Source organism: Megalops cyprinoides, chromosome 10, assembly GCF_013368585.1.
Source record: "Megalops cyprinoides isolate fMegCyp1 chromosome 10, fMegCyp1.pri, whole genome shotgun sequence".
Classification (NCBI taxonomy): domain Eukaryota; kingdom Metazoa; phylum Chordata; class Actinopteri; order Elopiformes; family Megalopidae; genus Megalops; species Megalops cyprinoides.
In genome coordinates, this window is record NC_050592.1 from 28,226,402 (window position 1) to 28,244,610 (window position 18,209).

General features: G+C 42.3%; 1 protein-coding gene across 1 annotated transcript in view; it reads left to right on the plus strand.

The window, feature by feature from the left end:
- The window catches only part of nfatc1 (nuclear factor of activated T cells 1), a 70,916-nt gene extending 53,044 nt beyond the window's left edge, over positions 1-17,872 (plus strand). The window contains exon 10 of the mRNA XM_036539223.1: positions 16,097-17,872. Within this exon, the coding sequence (XP_036395116.1) occupies positions 16,097-16,152 (56 nt within the window). The 3' untranslated portion in view covers positions 16,153-17,872. The remainder of the gene's footprint in view (positions 1-16,096) is intronic.
- Positions 17,873-18,209: the final 337 nt, after the last annotated feature.

The window sequence follows — 18,209 nt, forward strand, 5'->3', positions numbered from 1 at the left end:
CCCGTTTTCAGACGGACTCCCTCCTTCCCTCTCTCTCTCTTTCTTTCTTGCTCTCCCTTTTTCCCCCCAACAACCTCGCCTTCTAAAATTTCCTAGGATCCCCGCCCGAAGGCCCCGGCCTCCCCTCTCTGAGTCCGCAGACGGCTTTCCTCACGGAAACTTTTACACATGCTGGCGGGCTGCCCTGGCCCGGGTCTCTGCAGAGCCTAACGATGATTGAGGGTGTCCGCGCCGTGATAAAACGTGCTGAGTCGCTAACATCGGAGGGTGCTGGAGCCCGGCGCTGCGGACAGGGGAGCCTGTCATTAGGGCACGGGCCTTAATGGGAACAGCCCAGCGGCCCAGGGGGGAAGCGGTAGACCATTTGATGGGAAGGCTGAGGCGGCGGCGGTTAGAGTGTGTGCTTTTACAGTGCCCGACCTTTGACCCCGGGCCTCTTCCGCGAGACTGAGAGGGGCTTCGGCGAGGCCCCTAATTGAGCAGGATGTTTACCGCTCTCTGCTGGTTAAGTGCAGTGTCAAGACAATAATCTGCCAGAGGCTGGCGGTTTTATTGACATGTTAAAAAAATAAATAAGCAAGGGTTTTTTATAATTTATGATTTTAGACAAGGATATAGATTTTTTTGGTCATTACTGCTGTGTTTTAATATGCAGGATCTTGTTTTCCTGGCACTCCCTGAAATTATTTAACAAAATAAAGATGGGGCTTTTAGGACTTTCAGAACTCGGGGGTAAAAAGGCATTTGAAACCAAACGTGGCTTCACAGCCTCGAAAAGACTTAGGCAATGGGTAAGCAGCTATGAAGACAATTGCAAATCAAAGTGTAGACATAACTAGCAGATGTGGAGAGATTTTGGATACCCATTGTTGTTTTTGGAAGTAGAAACGAACTGTGTATCCAGTCTTTCAAACTGTTTGTTTTAATTAACTGGAAGGAATAAACGTCTCATCAGGGTTCACCAGTGTGGGTCACGTTTAAAGCTCTGTCTCAGCCAGTTACCTAATGACAGGGCATCAAGGAGCTTGATTTACAGTGTATGGTTTGATCTGATTAGACATCAAGAGTACACAGAAGAAGGGAGCTTGGGCACTGTCTCTGTCTTGGCATGTCACACTTGTGTTTCTTCAGTTTTTGAGTCAATATTTGAGAACATGGGTGGGTGGGAGGAATGGGAGTTGAAATAAGCAGATGAATTAGGTCATCATATTGACCTTCAAGCTCTCATGCTGTGATGATCACAAGGCCCCCACAGCAGGCCCTGTGTTACTACACAGTGGGTGACCATCGACCGAAGCTATCTGTCACCGCCAGAGAGAACACTTTTTGGACCACATCTCGCTGTGCTCCTATTCTTCTGATTTTATATTTGCACTTCTGGCAGAATGTGGAGTCTGTTACCACCTTAGGTGCGCAACTTTTCTCTGTGGGTATTTCCGATAAATCCCTGTACGTGTACTTGCTGAAAGTTATCGTGATGAAGCTATTCATTGCTTTTGTTGGACGAGCTCATCAAATGCTCTAATACTGTGGAACAGTCTGGACTGACACCACAGAATCAGTGCTCCAACAAAGAGGAAGCTCGCAGCACACATGCTCTCCTGACCCCATCACTCATGAGGGGCTTATCTCTATAAAAACTACTGGTATGTTCAGTAGTTACGCAATACATACATAATCCACTCAGATTTCTTCAAAAACAGAAGTAGATCTCAGATGATGTAATGACGCAGAATCATGTGATTAGCAGTAAACCTGCCTTTACTCTAAATATCAAATACTTAACTGACAAAGTTCCACAAATGACAAATCTAATTTCAGACAACTACTACATATTGAAAACCACGTAAAACTAAATATTTCATACGTGTCCAAAATATTTCCTTATTTGAACTTCATTTTTTTATGCTTGTATCACACCTTTAACACATATTTCATACAGTGTCTTGAGTATGTGGATCACATATTTTTTACATTTATGAAATATATTCCCATGCACCCATATTTCTGTCTGGTCCAACTGTGTCACCTTCATCTGAAGTATAGCCCACTGAAGTCAAACTGGGAAAAATCAGTAGTTTCACAGGTGTTCATGTTGAGCCAGCAGGGATATTTTCCTCTGTGAGGCATATATGAATGATTATGAAAGCAGACTCAGTCCTCTTGGTCTCTGTATCTAATTAGATATTCTCAACAAAATCAGCTTTAGTTAAACCAATGACCTCACGTTTCTACTCCAGGCATACGTCACTCCAGCACCCCTATCAGATTAGCATTTCCTCTTTGATGTTAAACGATTCCATTCACACAGGCAGAGGAATCCAGTTCCAACTAACCTATCATATCTTCAGTCAAAGATAAGGAATCTGTCTGGTGGATAAATGGCATGCTATCTGAATGAATTCGGTTTTTCATGTCTAAAGATTGACGCAATTAAATCGGAAATCAGATTCCTGTCTTTTTCTAAGTGATTTGGGCATTTGTGAAAGAATGCGAGCAAATTGTGAATGCCGTAAATAGCTCGCTGTGGAGTTTTTAATTTGGGACTAATCCATGCTGTGCTCTGTTAGGTATGGGAAATGAATTGTGTAAAAAGCAAACTGATGGCATCAGAAGTTCCAGTCTTTGAAGATTGGTTCCTGTGTATAGAATTGCCAAATACCTAATGACAACCACACATTGCAGTTATATATGCAGTCTTAAACTTCTGAGTGTGTATGTGTGTCCGTGTGTATGTGTGTGTGTGTGTGTGTGTTTGTGCCTGTGTGTTTGTGTGAGTGTGTGAGCATGCCTGTGTGTCTGTCAGTGTGTGTGCTTGCATTCATTCCTGCGTGTGTGTTCATGTGTGTTTACATTAATTCTGTGGCCACGGGTGAGTAATCAGCTGGGAGTTGAGAATTCATGGTTTTTTTAATGTGCTGGCGCACAGAGTAAGCACACTCAAAAGCCACCTAATTGTGTGATGGCGGGAGGTGAGGCCAGCTCATGGCCTGTGGCTTGGCCCCTGCCAAAGCATTTGTCTGCAGCACTGCTCCTGTTGCCCCTGCCTATCTCCTCTGAAGATGATTGATGTGCCTGGGGTTTGTGGCCAGAATGGATGATTTAAACAGTCCCAACCCGATTCTGCCTGGAGAGGCGATAAAATACATTTCAGTCATTTGTCCTCCATTATTGCTATCAGTAGAGTGTAATATCGAGCGTCCCTCTTCTCCCTCATATGTAATCTTGATGTTAACCATCGTGTCAATGTTGTTAACCTTGTTGTTAACCATCATGTCATTTCCATTGTAGACATGGCCATAATAGGAGCATCTTTTTCCCCTGTCTCTTTTTAAATTCAAAATATATTAGATGGGCCTTCATTTTCAGCTGTTGTCCTATGTTTGCTTTTTGTGGTGGATGGTCTCTGGTCTTGTTTGGTTGTCTTTATCATTTATGCTCAGACCATCTTAATAGGGAATTCTTCCATTTAATTCTTATTCTGCTTATATCAGCCCAAATTGTATACGTTTTAAAGAGTGGTATTCAAAAATTGCTTGACCCATCCATCATAATTTAGCCTGTTTAGCCCCTCATCTGTGTTGTGTGCTTTTGCTAGTGGAATCCATAGCTACTACAGGATATTGCATTTCTCTACAAAACAAGAAATTCAAAGATTTTCTCAAGAATTGTATGGAAACTCAGGCTTTGCCTCCTGAAGTGAAGCCATTTTTATTTTTGCGTATTGTTGATTGGGCAAACCACCACCATACCTGTAAGCCTAAGTGATCCATTCCGTATCCAAGATCTTCCATCCTCATTCCCATATGAAGTGTGTTAGCATGTCAAAACGTATCCCATAGCGACAGATGTAAACAAAAGGAAGTGTTCAGCCAAGCAGAACAGGGGAAAGCTATGGTGTTTGCTGCTCTTGGCAAAAATCCCTCTCTTAGCAGCATTCAAGCGAGCCATAGCCCTTAAAAAAGAAGGTGAAAGAGGAAAAAAAGAGGTGAAAATGCCCCCCTTTTTCCTCACAGTAGCTGCTGTCACCGGGCCTATAAACCACGTCGTATCAGCCACGTTTCTGGGGTGCACCCCACTGCACAAACTCTCCCCTGCCTAGACACTCAAACAAAAAAGCACAGTAAAATCAAGCACTCGAGCAACGGACTGTTTCATTATATTAGTATTCCGTCTTTTTTTCCCTTTCATTTTCACATTGTTTTTTGCCATATTGCCAGGGCCAGTTTCCTCTTGGTTGGTGACAGACAGATATAAAGAGAGATAGAAAGAGAGAACTATAAGGCATGCACTGTTATGGTAACAAAGCCTGGGGTTGGGGTTGGGGTGGGGGGGGGACTGAGGTCTTCATCACCTGCAAAGATACGGTGGTGTCCAGGCATGCACAGATTGACTCATGAAAAACAGATTTGTTTCAATAAGTTGAAAAAAGACATGAAACTGTGGGGATATAAATAGAATAGAACAGAAAGGTAAAATACATAAAAGTTAGCAAAACAGAAAAGCTAACAGTACACAGCCTTAGGCTAAAGAGTGTTTTCCCAATGAGCAGCCTTGCAATAGCATAGCGCAACAAATGATCAGGCCGGCAATGAATTAATCGGCTTTCAGTTATTGTTTTGTTTTACCTTTCATTATTTATGATCCCATAGTTCCTAGAAGCAAACCATGTAAACTATAAATCACAAAGCCCCTCAGCCAATAAACCTGTCATTTCCACTTAGATCCTGGTTCATTTTATTTTGTCGCTAAGGTCTCTTTCGCGGTCACATAACGCCCGTCAGCTGTCATGCAGCAATAGGCCTTGCGAGCAAGACAGGTCGTCGAAACGACAAATATGTTCAAGATTTGGAAGTGCTTTAATACTGAAGGTCATCCCCTCCAATAAATCAGCTTCCTAAACACAGTTTCTTTATTTTCTGTTTTTTTCAGCAGATTCTTACTCTTTCAATCCATCCCTGGTATATCAGTTAGTGCGTTCCCCATTTCCGACAGGATAAATCAAGCAGGCACTAATGAAAAGGACTGTTTGTTTTCAAGGCGGAACCATTAAGATTTATTTTCCAAAACAACGGCTCGTTTTCCGAGAAAAGACGGTCAAGCTCCATCGCCTGGTGATCCATGCACCAGCTTGAGCCTTAAATCGTGCAGGTGATGAAATTGTGCAGCCATATCTGCTGGATGGATGGCTATGAATTACAGATGACATCATGGATTGATGTGTGTATTGAGATGCTGGAGCAGAAAAACGTGGGTCCCTTTGTGATTTGGATGCCTTGCCGCGGTGAATGGATATTTCAGAAGCTCCAGATGGGGGGAGGGAGGGACTGCACTTCAAAGCCAGTATAGGAGTAGGGGTGACGCCCGGCCAAGTTCTCCCAGTCTAGACAAAGGAGAGCACATGTGGCAGGAATGGAGATGGAGAGCACGATCTTAAACCACTAGTTTAGGAAGGACGTGGATTAGAAGCAGTGAGCGGGTGGCCCTGTCCTCGTACCTGGTCCCAGAGGTGCCATGGAGACCCAGATCAGAGGAACATTCTCTGCTTCCGGATTAACAGCTGAACCATGGGTTTTGTTCAGATTTGTAGAGGATTTGACAGGACTACAATCCAAGGCCGTATCTCCCAATTTCGACCCTGCTCTTTTCTTTTAAACCCAAATTATCCAATCCTACACGGTCTTAGTACAAGACCACACACCTAAACGCTACTTTTCCTATGCCTTTAAACTTAAATCAACCATACCTAGAAGGACCTCGTTCTAATTCTAATCTGTCCTTCCCCTTTTAAACCTAAATCAACCGTCCCAACACATTCACAGCCCAAGACCAGTATGACCATTATGCTTGGCGTCCAGATGGACATTTAATATAATCAGAAAGAACAGAACATTACGGGACATTAATGGTCCATTTTATGACACCCGGCCCAGCCGTTTCACCCACTGACCAGAGGCAAGGCTTTTTGTGTCCTGCCATTTTATTTGCTACAGAAGGAATCTGTGAACTCCACCAGTGGTCCCGGTGCTGTGTTGTTTTGTGGGCCCCTGGTGGCACGGAGTAGCTCCACAGAGCCTGCCTTCATCTCCGAAGCCCCTAAAAGCCCCCAGAACGGCAGTGGGGGTGTAAATCAAAGCGACAGCCATACATCTCGGAGATCCCCCCGAGACGGAGCGAGAGTCTCACCTCTCGTCTGTGGCCTTTCCTTCATCGCACCACGTGCTTAATTCACAGATCTGAAAGAGGTATTTGGAGGCACTCCGCTGATGATGAATGTCGCCGATAAAACTTTGCGCTGAGGTAAGCCTTTGGACATCGAGCTGGGTTTTTTTTGTAAGTCCCGTATTACGACTGACAGCGAACAGGTGATTTAAAGCACCTGAATATAAACGTTGATGTCATAAATCCCACGATATGCAGGTGCACGGCCAAATTCTCAACCGAAACATTTAGTATGCGAAATATATGCTCTGCCCCACAAAAAATGTGATTGTTTCAATATGGTCATATGTTTCCACCAGACCTTAATGCAGAATCTGCATCTGCTATTCGGCATTTTTGCCTTTATTGTTGGGTCATTTTCCACTAATATACAACATGCATTCATTTCTGTCCAACTAAGTTTACCATGAACTTATACAAATTGAAATTTATCTCATCAGTCTTATAGTGGATTTAAAAAATTAGAGTTAAAATAAGAATAAAATAAAATTGCATCCAATATTCAAATAATTTTTAAAATAGTGGAGATGGGGACTGCTTTATGTTTGATGTTGTCTCAGTTGTTTGGACTGCCTTTAAAATTTGATACACCAGAACTGAGCAAGGCAGAATAGCAATTAAAGAAGAAACTGGAGAAACAAGAGGAGGACTTTAAGATTAGATAATAAAGAAATCTATGCCTGCAAACCCAATGCAACTCCTCCTTGACACACATTACCCATGCTTTAGTCTTGGTGTATCCAAAGCCGGAGGACTTCCGCATGCAGTTCTGTGGAAGGGCGTGGAGGAGCAGCCTTCTGAGAATCTCTGCGCCGAGGGCGACAAATGCGTCCTGCCACTTCCATGATTAGGGCCCTGGAGACGCTCACAAGCCGTGTAAACACCTCCGAGTTCCCCTCCTGGGAAAAGCAACGTCGCCCCCTAAGGCATGGGAGGAAGTAAGGGAGGGAGACGGCTGTATAGGAGAGAGGGATCAAGTAGGGTGAGGCCACGTACAGCACAGCTGGAGACTGGAGACTGAACGTTTTGTCTTTGTTGTTTTGGAGAAACGGACCAAATCGATTTGCGATCAGACTGCCATGCATAGGAGGTTGCTGTTTTGAGATTTCCAGGCTCTGGGAGCCCCAGTCGAGGCTGGGCCAGAGGGAATTCCTCCGTAGGATCCAAGGCATAACTCCCTGCCAGCGTGGCTCTGTGTAATTTCACCTTTTTTTTTCCTATTGTTGCACTTGCTGGCGCAAGGAGGGGCCTGGATTGGCCAGGCACCAGGACGCAGAATATCTGCGCAGCTGTGCAGCTGTTGGAGGTCATTAAATCACCCAGAGAGCCGTGCAGTTTTCTCTGCTCCATATTCAAACAAATTCAGTTTCTTTTACACTTTTTCCCCCTCCCTCCCTCTTCAGTTGAGCGGCTAAGCACTTCCACATGGGGATCAGAGATCGCCAGCTCCTCCGTTTTTCTAAATGCGACACCATGAGACGCCATAGGAGGGGTCTTTGGTGGTATTTATTGTTGTCCGTTTGTAATGCTATTGTGAAATTTTGAAATGTAAGTCTAACATTGATAAAATATTTTATTCAGTTTTACTTCATTTACGTTCATTTACTTCATTGCAACTGAAGACGTATCTGAGCTTTATTGTAGGCTATTACGAATGTTTACTGCTTCATTAATTTCTTTGTTGAGTATGGTAGTTACAGATCCATCTGTTAGTCTGGAACCTATTGTCGTGCTGTAACATTTCTCTCTCTTGCTAGTAGTGGATTTAAGTCTCAGCCATAATTCTTAAGGAGCACACGTTATTAATATATGGGACAGGTGAAAAAACACATTACTTCTGTGTGTGTTTGTGTGTGTGTGTGTGTGTGTGTGTGTGTGTGTCCGCGTGTGTGTGTCCGTGTGCGTGTGTATGTGTGAGTGTGTGTGTGTGTGTGTGTGTGTGTGTGTGTGTGTGTGCATGTGTATGTGTGTGTGTGTGTGCATGTGTATGTGTATGAGTGTGTATACATGTGCGTGTGTGCCTTTGTGTTCTTGTGCACATTTTTGCAGTGCTCATGATAAGTCTGACTGTGATCTGTTTTCTCGTACCTTGCATTCCACCCACGATAGCTTGCGGTTCAGTGTTTTCCTGTGATACCTGGTCGAGCAACCACTTGCCATTCGCCATTCGTGAGCCGCGCAACAAATCTAGACACCACACCTCACGCGCATCTGTGCCGGCAGCTGGGACCGGTGCAACGGAATACGATAACCTAAATGGTCGCGCCCTTCCTCCTGATCATTTTAAGACGTGTGTGGGCGGCAGCAAATTGTCCATAAAGCATTTATGCTGAAACTGAGAGAGCAGATTTGATATTGTGGGGAAACAAAGAGTAATATGTAACAGGAAATTCAATTGCTTCAACTTCAGAGCGAAGCATCCATACCTAACTGATGTCAGGGATAAATGAGGTCATAAGGTTCCTTTTTTTCCCTTTTCATTCTAGCTGTTTGCTTTGTTGGTAATAAAATAATCTCATAAATAAACCAATCAGTGCCATTTTGTTTTATTTGTTTTATTGTAATACAGATGCATAAAAAAACATGTTTTGGTATTATTCAAAGGCAAGATCTCTTCATAATGCTACCATGAGTATAAAACAGAATGTTCTGAACTACTGCATGGCATCCAGGTTGCCATGTGGTAGTTCATTGCGGTAGTTCGGTCTCAGACTAACTGTCACATCAATCTCCTTTTCTGTATTTTATAGAGACATTTTAGAGACTTCTTGCATTCTTATGCACTAGATGCCAGTAAAGGAAGTCTGTTCAGGTGCTGTCTTAATGAATGCGTGTAAGCCCTGACCCTACATCACTGCGCTCAGCAAGTAGTGTAAAAGTAACAGCTGTTCAGGAAGGAGCCTATCCTTGAAGTGCAATGTAGGCCTCCACAAATGAGCCCGTTGGGGTGTAGATACAGCACTGAACAGGCGAAGGATTGTTGTGGACACTGGCTGTGGATGTGCTCTTTAAAAGGGCATGAAGGCCTTTCTCAAAAAAATAAGAGCTTGCCATGTCTTTTTGGAACTTGAAATTCTTTTCATGTTCTCTGAGGGCAAAAGCAGCTGGATGGCATTCAAATGGCAGAGGTGAATCCCAGGGAAAGTTTTTGGTTTGATGCAAGTAGGTGTATTTTGAAAAGCTGATTTAGAGACACTTTTTATGTCCAGCCACACACTTTTCCCAGGGTTTTGCCTCTCACAAGACAACACCAGATGGCTTTTGAGGTGACACTACATGGACGCCATTGCTGAAGGTGACCAGTCTGTAAACAAATTTGGCAGGACATCTCGATTTAAATGCAGAGCTGAATTGGCCAGAACTGAAAAACTGTAGAAAATAACAGTCATTATTACCATCCTCAAAAGGAAGGGAGGTGCCAGTCAGTGCTGAGCTCTCAGGAAGCAAAGGTTAGGATTACACATACAGGAATATGAGGCGAAAGAAGTTGCCTGGCACCATGGGTCTGTTTGTCTCCCTAAACCACAGAGCATCCTTACGAAGGGAGTTAATCTGTCACTCGATCCACTTTGATCCTGTCTACTCGATACGCTTATTCAATGTCAGGCAGTATTGGGAGATGAATTAAGCAATGATACCACTCTGAGATAAATGAAAAAAATGTCCTGCTGATCTGATGGACTTTGCTTTAACCCTAGCTGTTCACTAAGGCCTGGATTCAATCAACATTTGGCCATAACTGTCCAACAAATATCCATAACAAATTCAGTTCTAGTATTACTTTTTGAAATGCAAGCAGATTATTTTCATTCATTTTGGTGATAATTTTTGTGCTCACAGTGATGGGAATGTTAACCTCCTTGATGTGTATCATATTGCTGTTGTTTAGACAGAATTGTGTTGAATGGATATGAAATATGGAAAGCATTTTCTGAATTTACAGTCTTTCAATGTTTAACATGGAAACGGGCAGCTTTTTATGCTGAATAACTTTTCTTCATGATGGCGGTTAATTTTTGCCCTTCAAACCAGAGTGTTTTGACGTGAATTTTGGGAGAGTAGCATAGCTCCTGGGTGGCCGTTGCCTGGACCGAGTGCCTGACAGCTAAGCACCGTGAGTGAAACTGACGAAAATGCACAACACGCCAGATGCAGGGTCACTGATAATGCCGGAGACATTACTTATTGATGAGAGAAAACTAACAGAAAACACACCCTTACTGGAACAGTCAGATGAGGTCTTAAATAGGCTATCCATCAAGAAACGCGAGCTTGTCAGGGGCACATGTTGCCTGACAGAAATTACTCACAGAGTCATCGGGTGTCTGTACTTCACTGGCTCTGAAAAGGACTACCGCTCATTCTATCGATATGATTGGCCCTCATGCCAATCAGGCTCTCAGTGTGGAGCCAAAATTAGGTCCAATCAGGTCACCACAAAATGGGGATGCAGGGGGTCTGTTGTAAAGAGCAGCAAGCGAAAGAAATGGACAGCAAATTAAATGAATCATCCATTGCAGGAAGGAATGAAAGCGTCTCTACCAGCAGCAGGTTAGATATGCTGGGGCACATGGCGGGGGGGCAGCGCTTGTGTAAACGTGAGAGAGGCGGATAGCGGTCCCCACCCAGGGAAACAAGGCGAGGGGAAAAAAACCTGCCATTGTTCTGCCCAACGGGCCCTTCCAGCGATGCCGCTGACTGCTGGCAGCTGCAGGGAGCGATCTGGGCGTGACCTGTTTTATTAAAGTGGCCTGTTTATTGTGTCAGTCACAGACTTCTTCCAAAAATAGCTTGCTCTGTGGTGGAGGCTGCTTTGTGATTACAGAGACGAAAATAAGTTTGAGGTTTTGCGCTGATCCGAGGTGCTGAAGGTAATAAAAGGTGTGTCTCTTTTTTGGCAGAGGTTGCACTGAGTGTGTATATGCGTAGGTGTGTGTTTGTGTGTGTGCGTGTGAGAGTGTGCCCGTGCACTTTTTTCATCGATGGAACCTGTTCGGTTGAATTTTCCATTACTTTATGGTTTGTTTATTCATCACACCGTTGAAGAATAGGAAGTCTCCCAGGACTGTCTGTTCAAATCCACAAACAGCCACGACATGTAATATGGAATTGAAGTGGAAAAAAGTTCTGGGTGAAAAAATGGTTACAAAGCAGATAAAAAATTCCAATGGAAAATCAAATTCAAGAAGAGAAATATTTATCGGCCCATACCATGTTAACATTAATAGCTGTGTAAGAACAGTGCTTCAATTACTATTGGTAATACTGACTACTACCCAAAAGACTCTGATAATGAATAACAATATAAAAAGTATTGTATTGTATAAAATGTGCCACTGCCATTTTATAAAGGTTTTTTATAAAAGGTTTTTAAGCCAAAGTCAGTTGTGTGGAGTGTCATGCAGAGCAAGTCTTTGTAATCAGGTCAGCAGCCAGTACATTTTGCATTTTGTATGACTGTTGCAGCTTTATCGTTGAGCTCTGTGTTAGTAGTACTGTCTGTAAATCTGACAGCCTTAAAATCCCTTCTTTAGCATGTTAAAGCATTCATCCTCATCATATTGAAGTGAATTCATTTCACAATAACCCTGTGGAGAGTATGTCAGAAGCTGAAATATCTGCATCGATCTACAGCACTTCCAGTCAAGAGCTGGAACAGCTCAGGCTGTCATTTTCCATTCTCCATTTGCTCTTACAGCAGTCTTATTCCTTCAGTTCTGGAATATTTGAGGTTGTCTAGTTTATGGTAAAACAATGGAAAAAAGTGAGAAGGCGGATTCATTCCACACCTTGCAGGATTACGCAAAGGCAAGCTTGCCGGTTGCTTTGGACCAGACCAGCTGCTCGGACCAGAGGAGCCCTCTGCTGACAGCAAAATGGGGGGGGGGGATTCTGGGGGGAGAGCAGCAGTACCTTCCAGCTTGCTGTTGCGCAAGTGAAGAGGAATGCGGCAAGAGGCTGTGCTGTGACCCTCTTTCTTGCTTTCATCACTCCGGAAGAATGCGTTTCTTCCTGGGATGTGGAAGAGCTGCTGTCTCATAGCGGCACCGCATTCTCTGCGTGCTAAGATCTTGCCGCGGTGGACCTGAACGTACAGCACACACCTCCACTTTACAAGTGCTTTACAGTGAAACCCCTCTCTACCATCGCTGGGCAGGACATGACATGTGCAATCAGTAGGTTGCTGGTTTGATTCCCTTGACCATGGCCCTTAACCTTCCGGTTTAAATAAATATGCAGCTCGAAGTGAATATGTAAGGCACCATGTATACCAGTTATACCCTATGTAACAGTGCCTGCCAATTAAGTAAACAGATAAATAAAATCTAGCAGTAATAGTAATAAACATGACCTTTATTATTGTCATCATCACCTTCATGCGTGGGTGATATGCATTAGTTGTGGATTTAATTGATTGATTACGATGAGTTTTGCTTGTTCTAAAGGACTACCAGATGCTAGAAAGAAAGGTGCTGCATCATACATGCCAAAATTTATCATTAAAGGAGCTGAGGGTATAAAGGAATAAAGGCCTTGCAAATAGCAGTGGAAATCATACCCATACTCAAGCAGCAAGAAGGCCTCAAATTATACCATATAAGTAGGAGGGAGGAAATATTGAGGCAAAAACAAAAAATATATAGTTAATTATGGTATACAATGTTGTATCAAGCAAAGCTGTTGATGCTCTCTCAGAACGTGGTGAAAAAGTGATGACCAGCAATATGTTACATGGAATATTGCCTACATTTTATTTTTGTGATAAAAGAATGTTAATCATTTGAATTTATTTTCCAAAAAAAAAGATGTGTTCCCCAAGATAGGTGAGCAGTAAATGATCTGCAGCATTAGCCAGCTATAAATAACCCTGTTTTAAAGCCGTGCGGTCTAACAGTTGGCCACATCCTGTTTCAGCGGCTTGCTTTACGTCACGAGAAGAAGTGCGCGTGTGTCGGGCCTCCAAGGGCCGAGTCAGATGACTACCTGTGAACTTTTTTTTTTCTTCATTTTCATTTTTTTTGAGTCGGTGGAAAACCTGAGGGCGAAGGTGGAAAATATTAGTTGTCAAAAAAGAAAACGATGCTGCGGTTGAGCTGTAGGTGTCAAAAAATGTTCGAAAAAAGACGACACAGAGCTATCGTGATTAAAGAGAGGAGAGAATGCAAGCCTCTTTTTTCTGAAAAAGGGTAACTATATGGTGCTTTGCTGTTGCCAAGCGGCTGACTTTCGTTCCCCTCCTTCAAAAGCATTTACACAAGGGGTTGTTTTGAGTCGAACAATGCCATGAAAGACTGACATTCCAGTTTGATCTTATAATAGTTACATCTGTTACATGTAACCGCCTGTTAACGCCTGGGGCAGTTACAGGTAAAAACACCATTTGGATGAGGGTGTTTTTTTTTTCCCCCGTAGGGAGTTCCAAACACTGTCAGAAAGTGAATGTTAATCCTAGATATGATATGCGTGTAGGAAGAGAGCAGGCTGTTTATGTTTTCTTATGAGTTTTCATTTCTCGCTTTGTGGTTTCTCTGTTCGAACCGCATACAAAGGAGCAAACAATTTAAAATGTCAGTCCTCATGACTGCCAGCGTCACTATAGCATTTTAAAGTTTTCACATCCAACTTCAAGAAAGAAAGCTGAAATACCCCTAATAAGTTTACTTTTGAATTGTAAGTAATGCCTTCTTTGTTCATTATTCGTAATATTTAAAACACCTAAATTTAGTTACTTGCGTGTGGTAAATAGGCAGTCATTTGCAGACAGTCCCTAGTGAAGTGGCAGTTTTACACTATCTTCTCTGTATTAGTGTTGACTTACTCATGAATCTTACTACAGACTCACCCCCCAACATAATGCACCTCAATGACAAGTTTTACAGAATTCCCTGACACCAAAAAAATTATCAAACGATAAACAGCATATGTTCAAAAATAGACATTCAAAACATTAATATCAAAAACAAGTCTGAGGTGTTTACATTACATGTACTTCATACGTCAGAATATTCATCGGCCATGTCCCTTGATTACATGTCATTTCATAGTTATTGCTGATTTTGATTGTAAAACTGCTCTTTTTACCACTGATAAGTATTCTTTACAACAGAATTGGAAAACAAAAGATGTATTTTATCCCATACAATTTGCATTGAATTCTCAACCATATATTTATGTATATTTTAGGCTGTCCTAATAGTATGTCACAAACCCCAGTTAAATTTCAGTAAAAATAAACAAAAAATACAGATTTTTTGTTTGATTTTGCATTCCAGAGGAATACCTTCAGTGGGCATTTGAACATCATAAACACATACATTTTATGTGTGAATTTATTTATTTTAACTAAAGCATGTCTATTATTTGTCATTAAGAGTAGAAAAGCAGTGATTGATTTAATATCTGTGAATGACTCAGCTTCACCACTGGGCTAGGATGCAACATGCAAGACCTTGTAATCTACTCAATCACTGCATTACTTTTCTCTCATGATATCAAGTAACTAAAATTTCCTCCTTCACACTGGAAACAAACTCAGTTAACGTCATATGGAACAAGTAAGTGTGTGTGTGTAGGGGGGGGCTGTTGTCCAGCAAATAATGCAAATCTAGAGGTCACAAAATTCAGTGGAATTTGAGAGCTTCTGTTCTTCTGTTCTGACTTGACTTGTTTGTTATTATTACCTTATAAGGCAGTGCTAGGTACGGAGTGTCATCTTACAAAAGAATGGACATGACCTTTCACCAATTAATGAAATTTAATCACCAGCAGATCACTCTATCTTTCTCTGTGTATACATATATATATATATATATGTATTAGACATTTATAGGAATTAATTGCTCTGACATGTCTGCTGGTGATTGTGTGATTGAGAAAGTCCTGTTCACGTATTCATGTCACTTTCATTCAAAATCAGCATACAGTAGCTCAACTCCTAGTACACAGTACTGTAAAAATAATGAATTCAGAGAATCAGGAGCTGGTTGTGATAAGATTGATACTGTTTGGCAATCGGAGGGGAAAGAGAGAGGCAGATTATGGGACTGAGGAAATGGGGGGAAAAGAGGTAGAGAGAGGGGGACAGAGAAAAAGAAAAGGATATAGAGAGAGAGAGCCAGAGAGAAGGATAGAGAGAGAGAGAGATCTTCCTGTCCTGGCTCCACACGGCTGAGTGTGACTTCATTGCACGGCTGGTGTCGGGAAAGGGGAGTTAGTGTCGGACGAGGAGGTGGCCTGGCCACCGCGTATCTCCCTTTATCGTAGGGCCCACGGACACAGCGCTGTTTACTCTGCCCGGCCGGCCCCTGCTGTGTCCAGTCATTTCCTTCTCCCTGGCCAGAGAGTGCTGCCGATAAAGAGCGGGGCCGGCATCTCGACTGTGGGAACCGCGAGGGGCCGGTGGCGGGCAGGAAAACGGGGGAGACAAGACCGCGAGGGGAGGGCTCCAGAGGGACCGGCGCTTGCGTTTCTCACACTGTTACCACGTCAGATGACATGGGCTATGTTTACACTTACAGTTAAACGACTCCTGTCTCCAGACAGTTGTGGATATTGGTACCGATTGAAAACATTTGATTTTGCTGTTCTCAAGTTCAAAGATGATAGAATGTCAAAGAGTGACTGTCATGACAAATGCCCAGTTTACACAATCTCTTTATTCTCTCAACCACATCAGCCAAAGAGACAGAAACACAATTTTTGACTTGAAGTCTGTGCATGTCGATTATGCCATGCGATTTAGCCCATTTGATGAATGCCTGGATATATGAAATAGAACCAAAGTTTCTCACCTGTCAGACATTACAAAGAACCTTTTTAACTGCATGCAGTTGTTATTAACATATACTTTTCTCTTTGTGTGTCTTCTCCACAGTCAATGAAATCATACGGAACGACCTCTCCAGCATCTCGGTCCACAGCCATGCCTAGATGTTTGAGACCAGCAAACGCATCCAATTGAACACTTACTGCAGGTCACCACAGACACAGGAAGAAAAGGGGACATGGTCGATCCTAAACAAAAGTCAGTGACCTGTCAGGGCCCCACGGACCCCCACACATCACCCCAGGACAACCAAGGACCCAGTTTTCTTACTATCGCAATCTGGAACGTGCTGTGTCTGTGGAAAATATACTTTTAAGTTTTCAAACTACACAACTACATTGTGATTGAATGTTTTGTTTGAAAGCCTTACCTCGAAAGAGAGAGAGAGAAAAAAAAACAACTTCTCCCACAATCCACTCTGCCTTAAAAAAAGAGATGCTCTTCCATGGACCAAGAATTCTGTTTTGATATCATAAAAATGAACTGCTCTTTGCACGAGTGGCACAACAGGACAGTGAATGGTCTAAAGAAGCTTGAGCGGCACTATTTCGGTTGTAGCTTCTTGTCAGAATGGAACAGCCAAAGAGGTGCCTTACATCGCCAGCAAACCGAGCCGCTAATCTGTTCCTTTGTTTTTAGACCGGTCACATTTATTACCAATATTATTGTCATTTTTGTTTTAATGATGTTTACAGGAATACAAAAAAAGCTGGAAGCAAAGTCCAAGGATTGTACTTGCATTGCCTTTATTATCTCTGTCCTAGGGTCCATTGATAATTAAGTATGCCTAATGTACTTTGTAGAAAATGTACCAATAATGTATGCCTTAACCTTGTATAGCAATTCTTTGTTAGCTGATGTTTCCTGTCGTTGTCCTATTGCTCTCTCTGAGTAATGAATCAATCGTGCTGCCAGGGTTTATACAACACCATTTTCATATCTCTCCACTGTAGCTGAGGAGTAGTTAGGAGTTGAAAACTTCACATAGCTGAGGTCTGGTTGTAAATGTAAAATGAACTTAAAACCAGTCAGAGGCAAGAAGCACTTAGAGGAGCTCCATCCATGATATGCCGATCAGTGATCAAACAGAACCAATGTATTTTGCTCTTCATGACAAAACAATTAGAATTAGGAAGTCCTTTAATGTCTGCACAGTGTAGGGTCTCAGAGGCCAGATGGTCCAATCAGAAGTGAAAGCCTGGATGGTGAATGTGAATAAAAATCGTCTTACCCACTGGGAAGGATTGTGCTTGTTTGAGTGCCAGGAATTAAAGTCAAACATGCCACGTCAGTCTATCACCAAAAGTGTACCCAGCATGTTCATAGTGAAACTGAACCAGGCTTTTTCCAGTGTTTGTACTCACTTTAAAGGCTTTCCTCTAAACAGCAATGAGATGAAAATGGTAGTGTGTTTGCCTGCAGGAAACCAGAGAGACGTTTTCAAACTATACATAAGAATATTTCAAGCCTCCAGGCCCAGCATTTTTGTAAGACTAAATGCAAGTGAGCATGCATGTAAATACAATCGTTGTTTCATAACTAATATATCCCAAGTTTATTCTGCCTTTCTCATTTTTTTTAATCTGGAGGGAAGAAGACTTAAGCTGGCAATAATGGATTTCTTGATACCAAAGGATTTTACTTTTGGTGGAATTATTGTTCAAGCTTCTAACATTGGCTATTAGAAAGTGTAGTTATAGATAGGCTTCTCAGAGAATGTATGCACTTTAGATAGTATTTCCTAACTGAACTGGTTTCTGTATCTGCACGTCCAAATTCTGTCAGCTTACCCAAAGAAAGGATGGCAAATATCAAACCAAACTGCAAGATCTCTTCTTGTAGAAGATCCAAGATCTTCCGCATTGTCTAAAGTGATTATTTGTACATTGTAAATATCTTTCAAGAGCATGCTAGCAGTACTGATGCTAATTATAATTTAGCTTACTATACCATTACATAGCTAATTAAATGCATAGGAATGACTTTTCCACTCATAGATTATGTGGTAGCATGGTTAAGTATGGGATAACTATATATTGTGCCTTATCCTTCCTTGTTTCAGCTAGACATGATTGTAACTCTAACTCTCTTACAGTCTGGCACACAGTGAACTGTATCTCCTCCTGAATATGAAATATTTATGGGAATTTAAAAGGGTGTT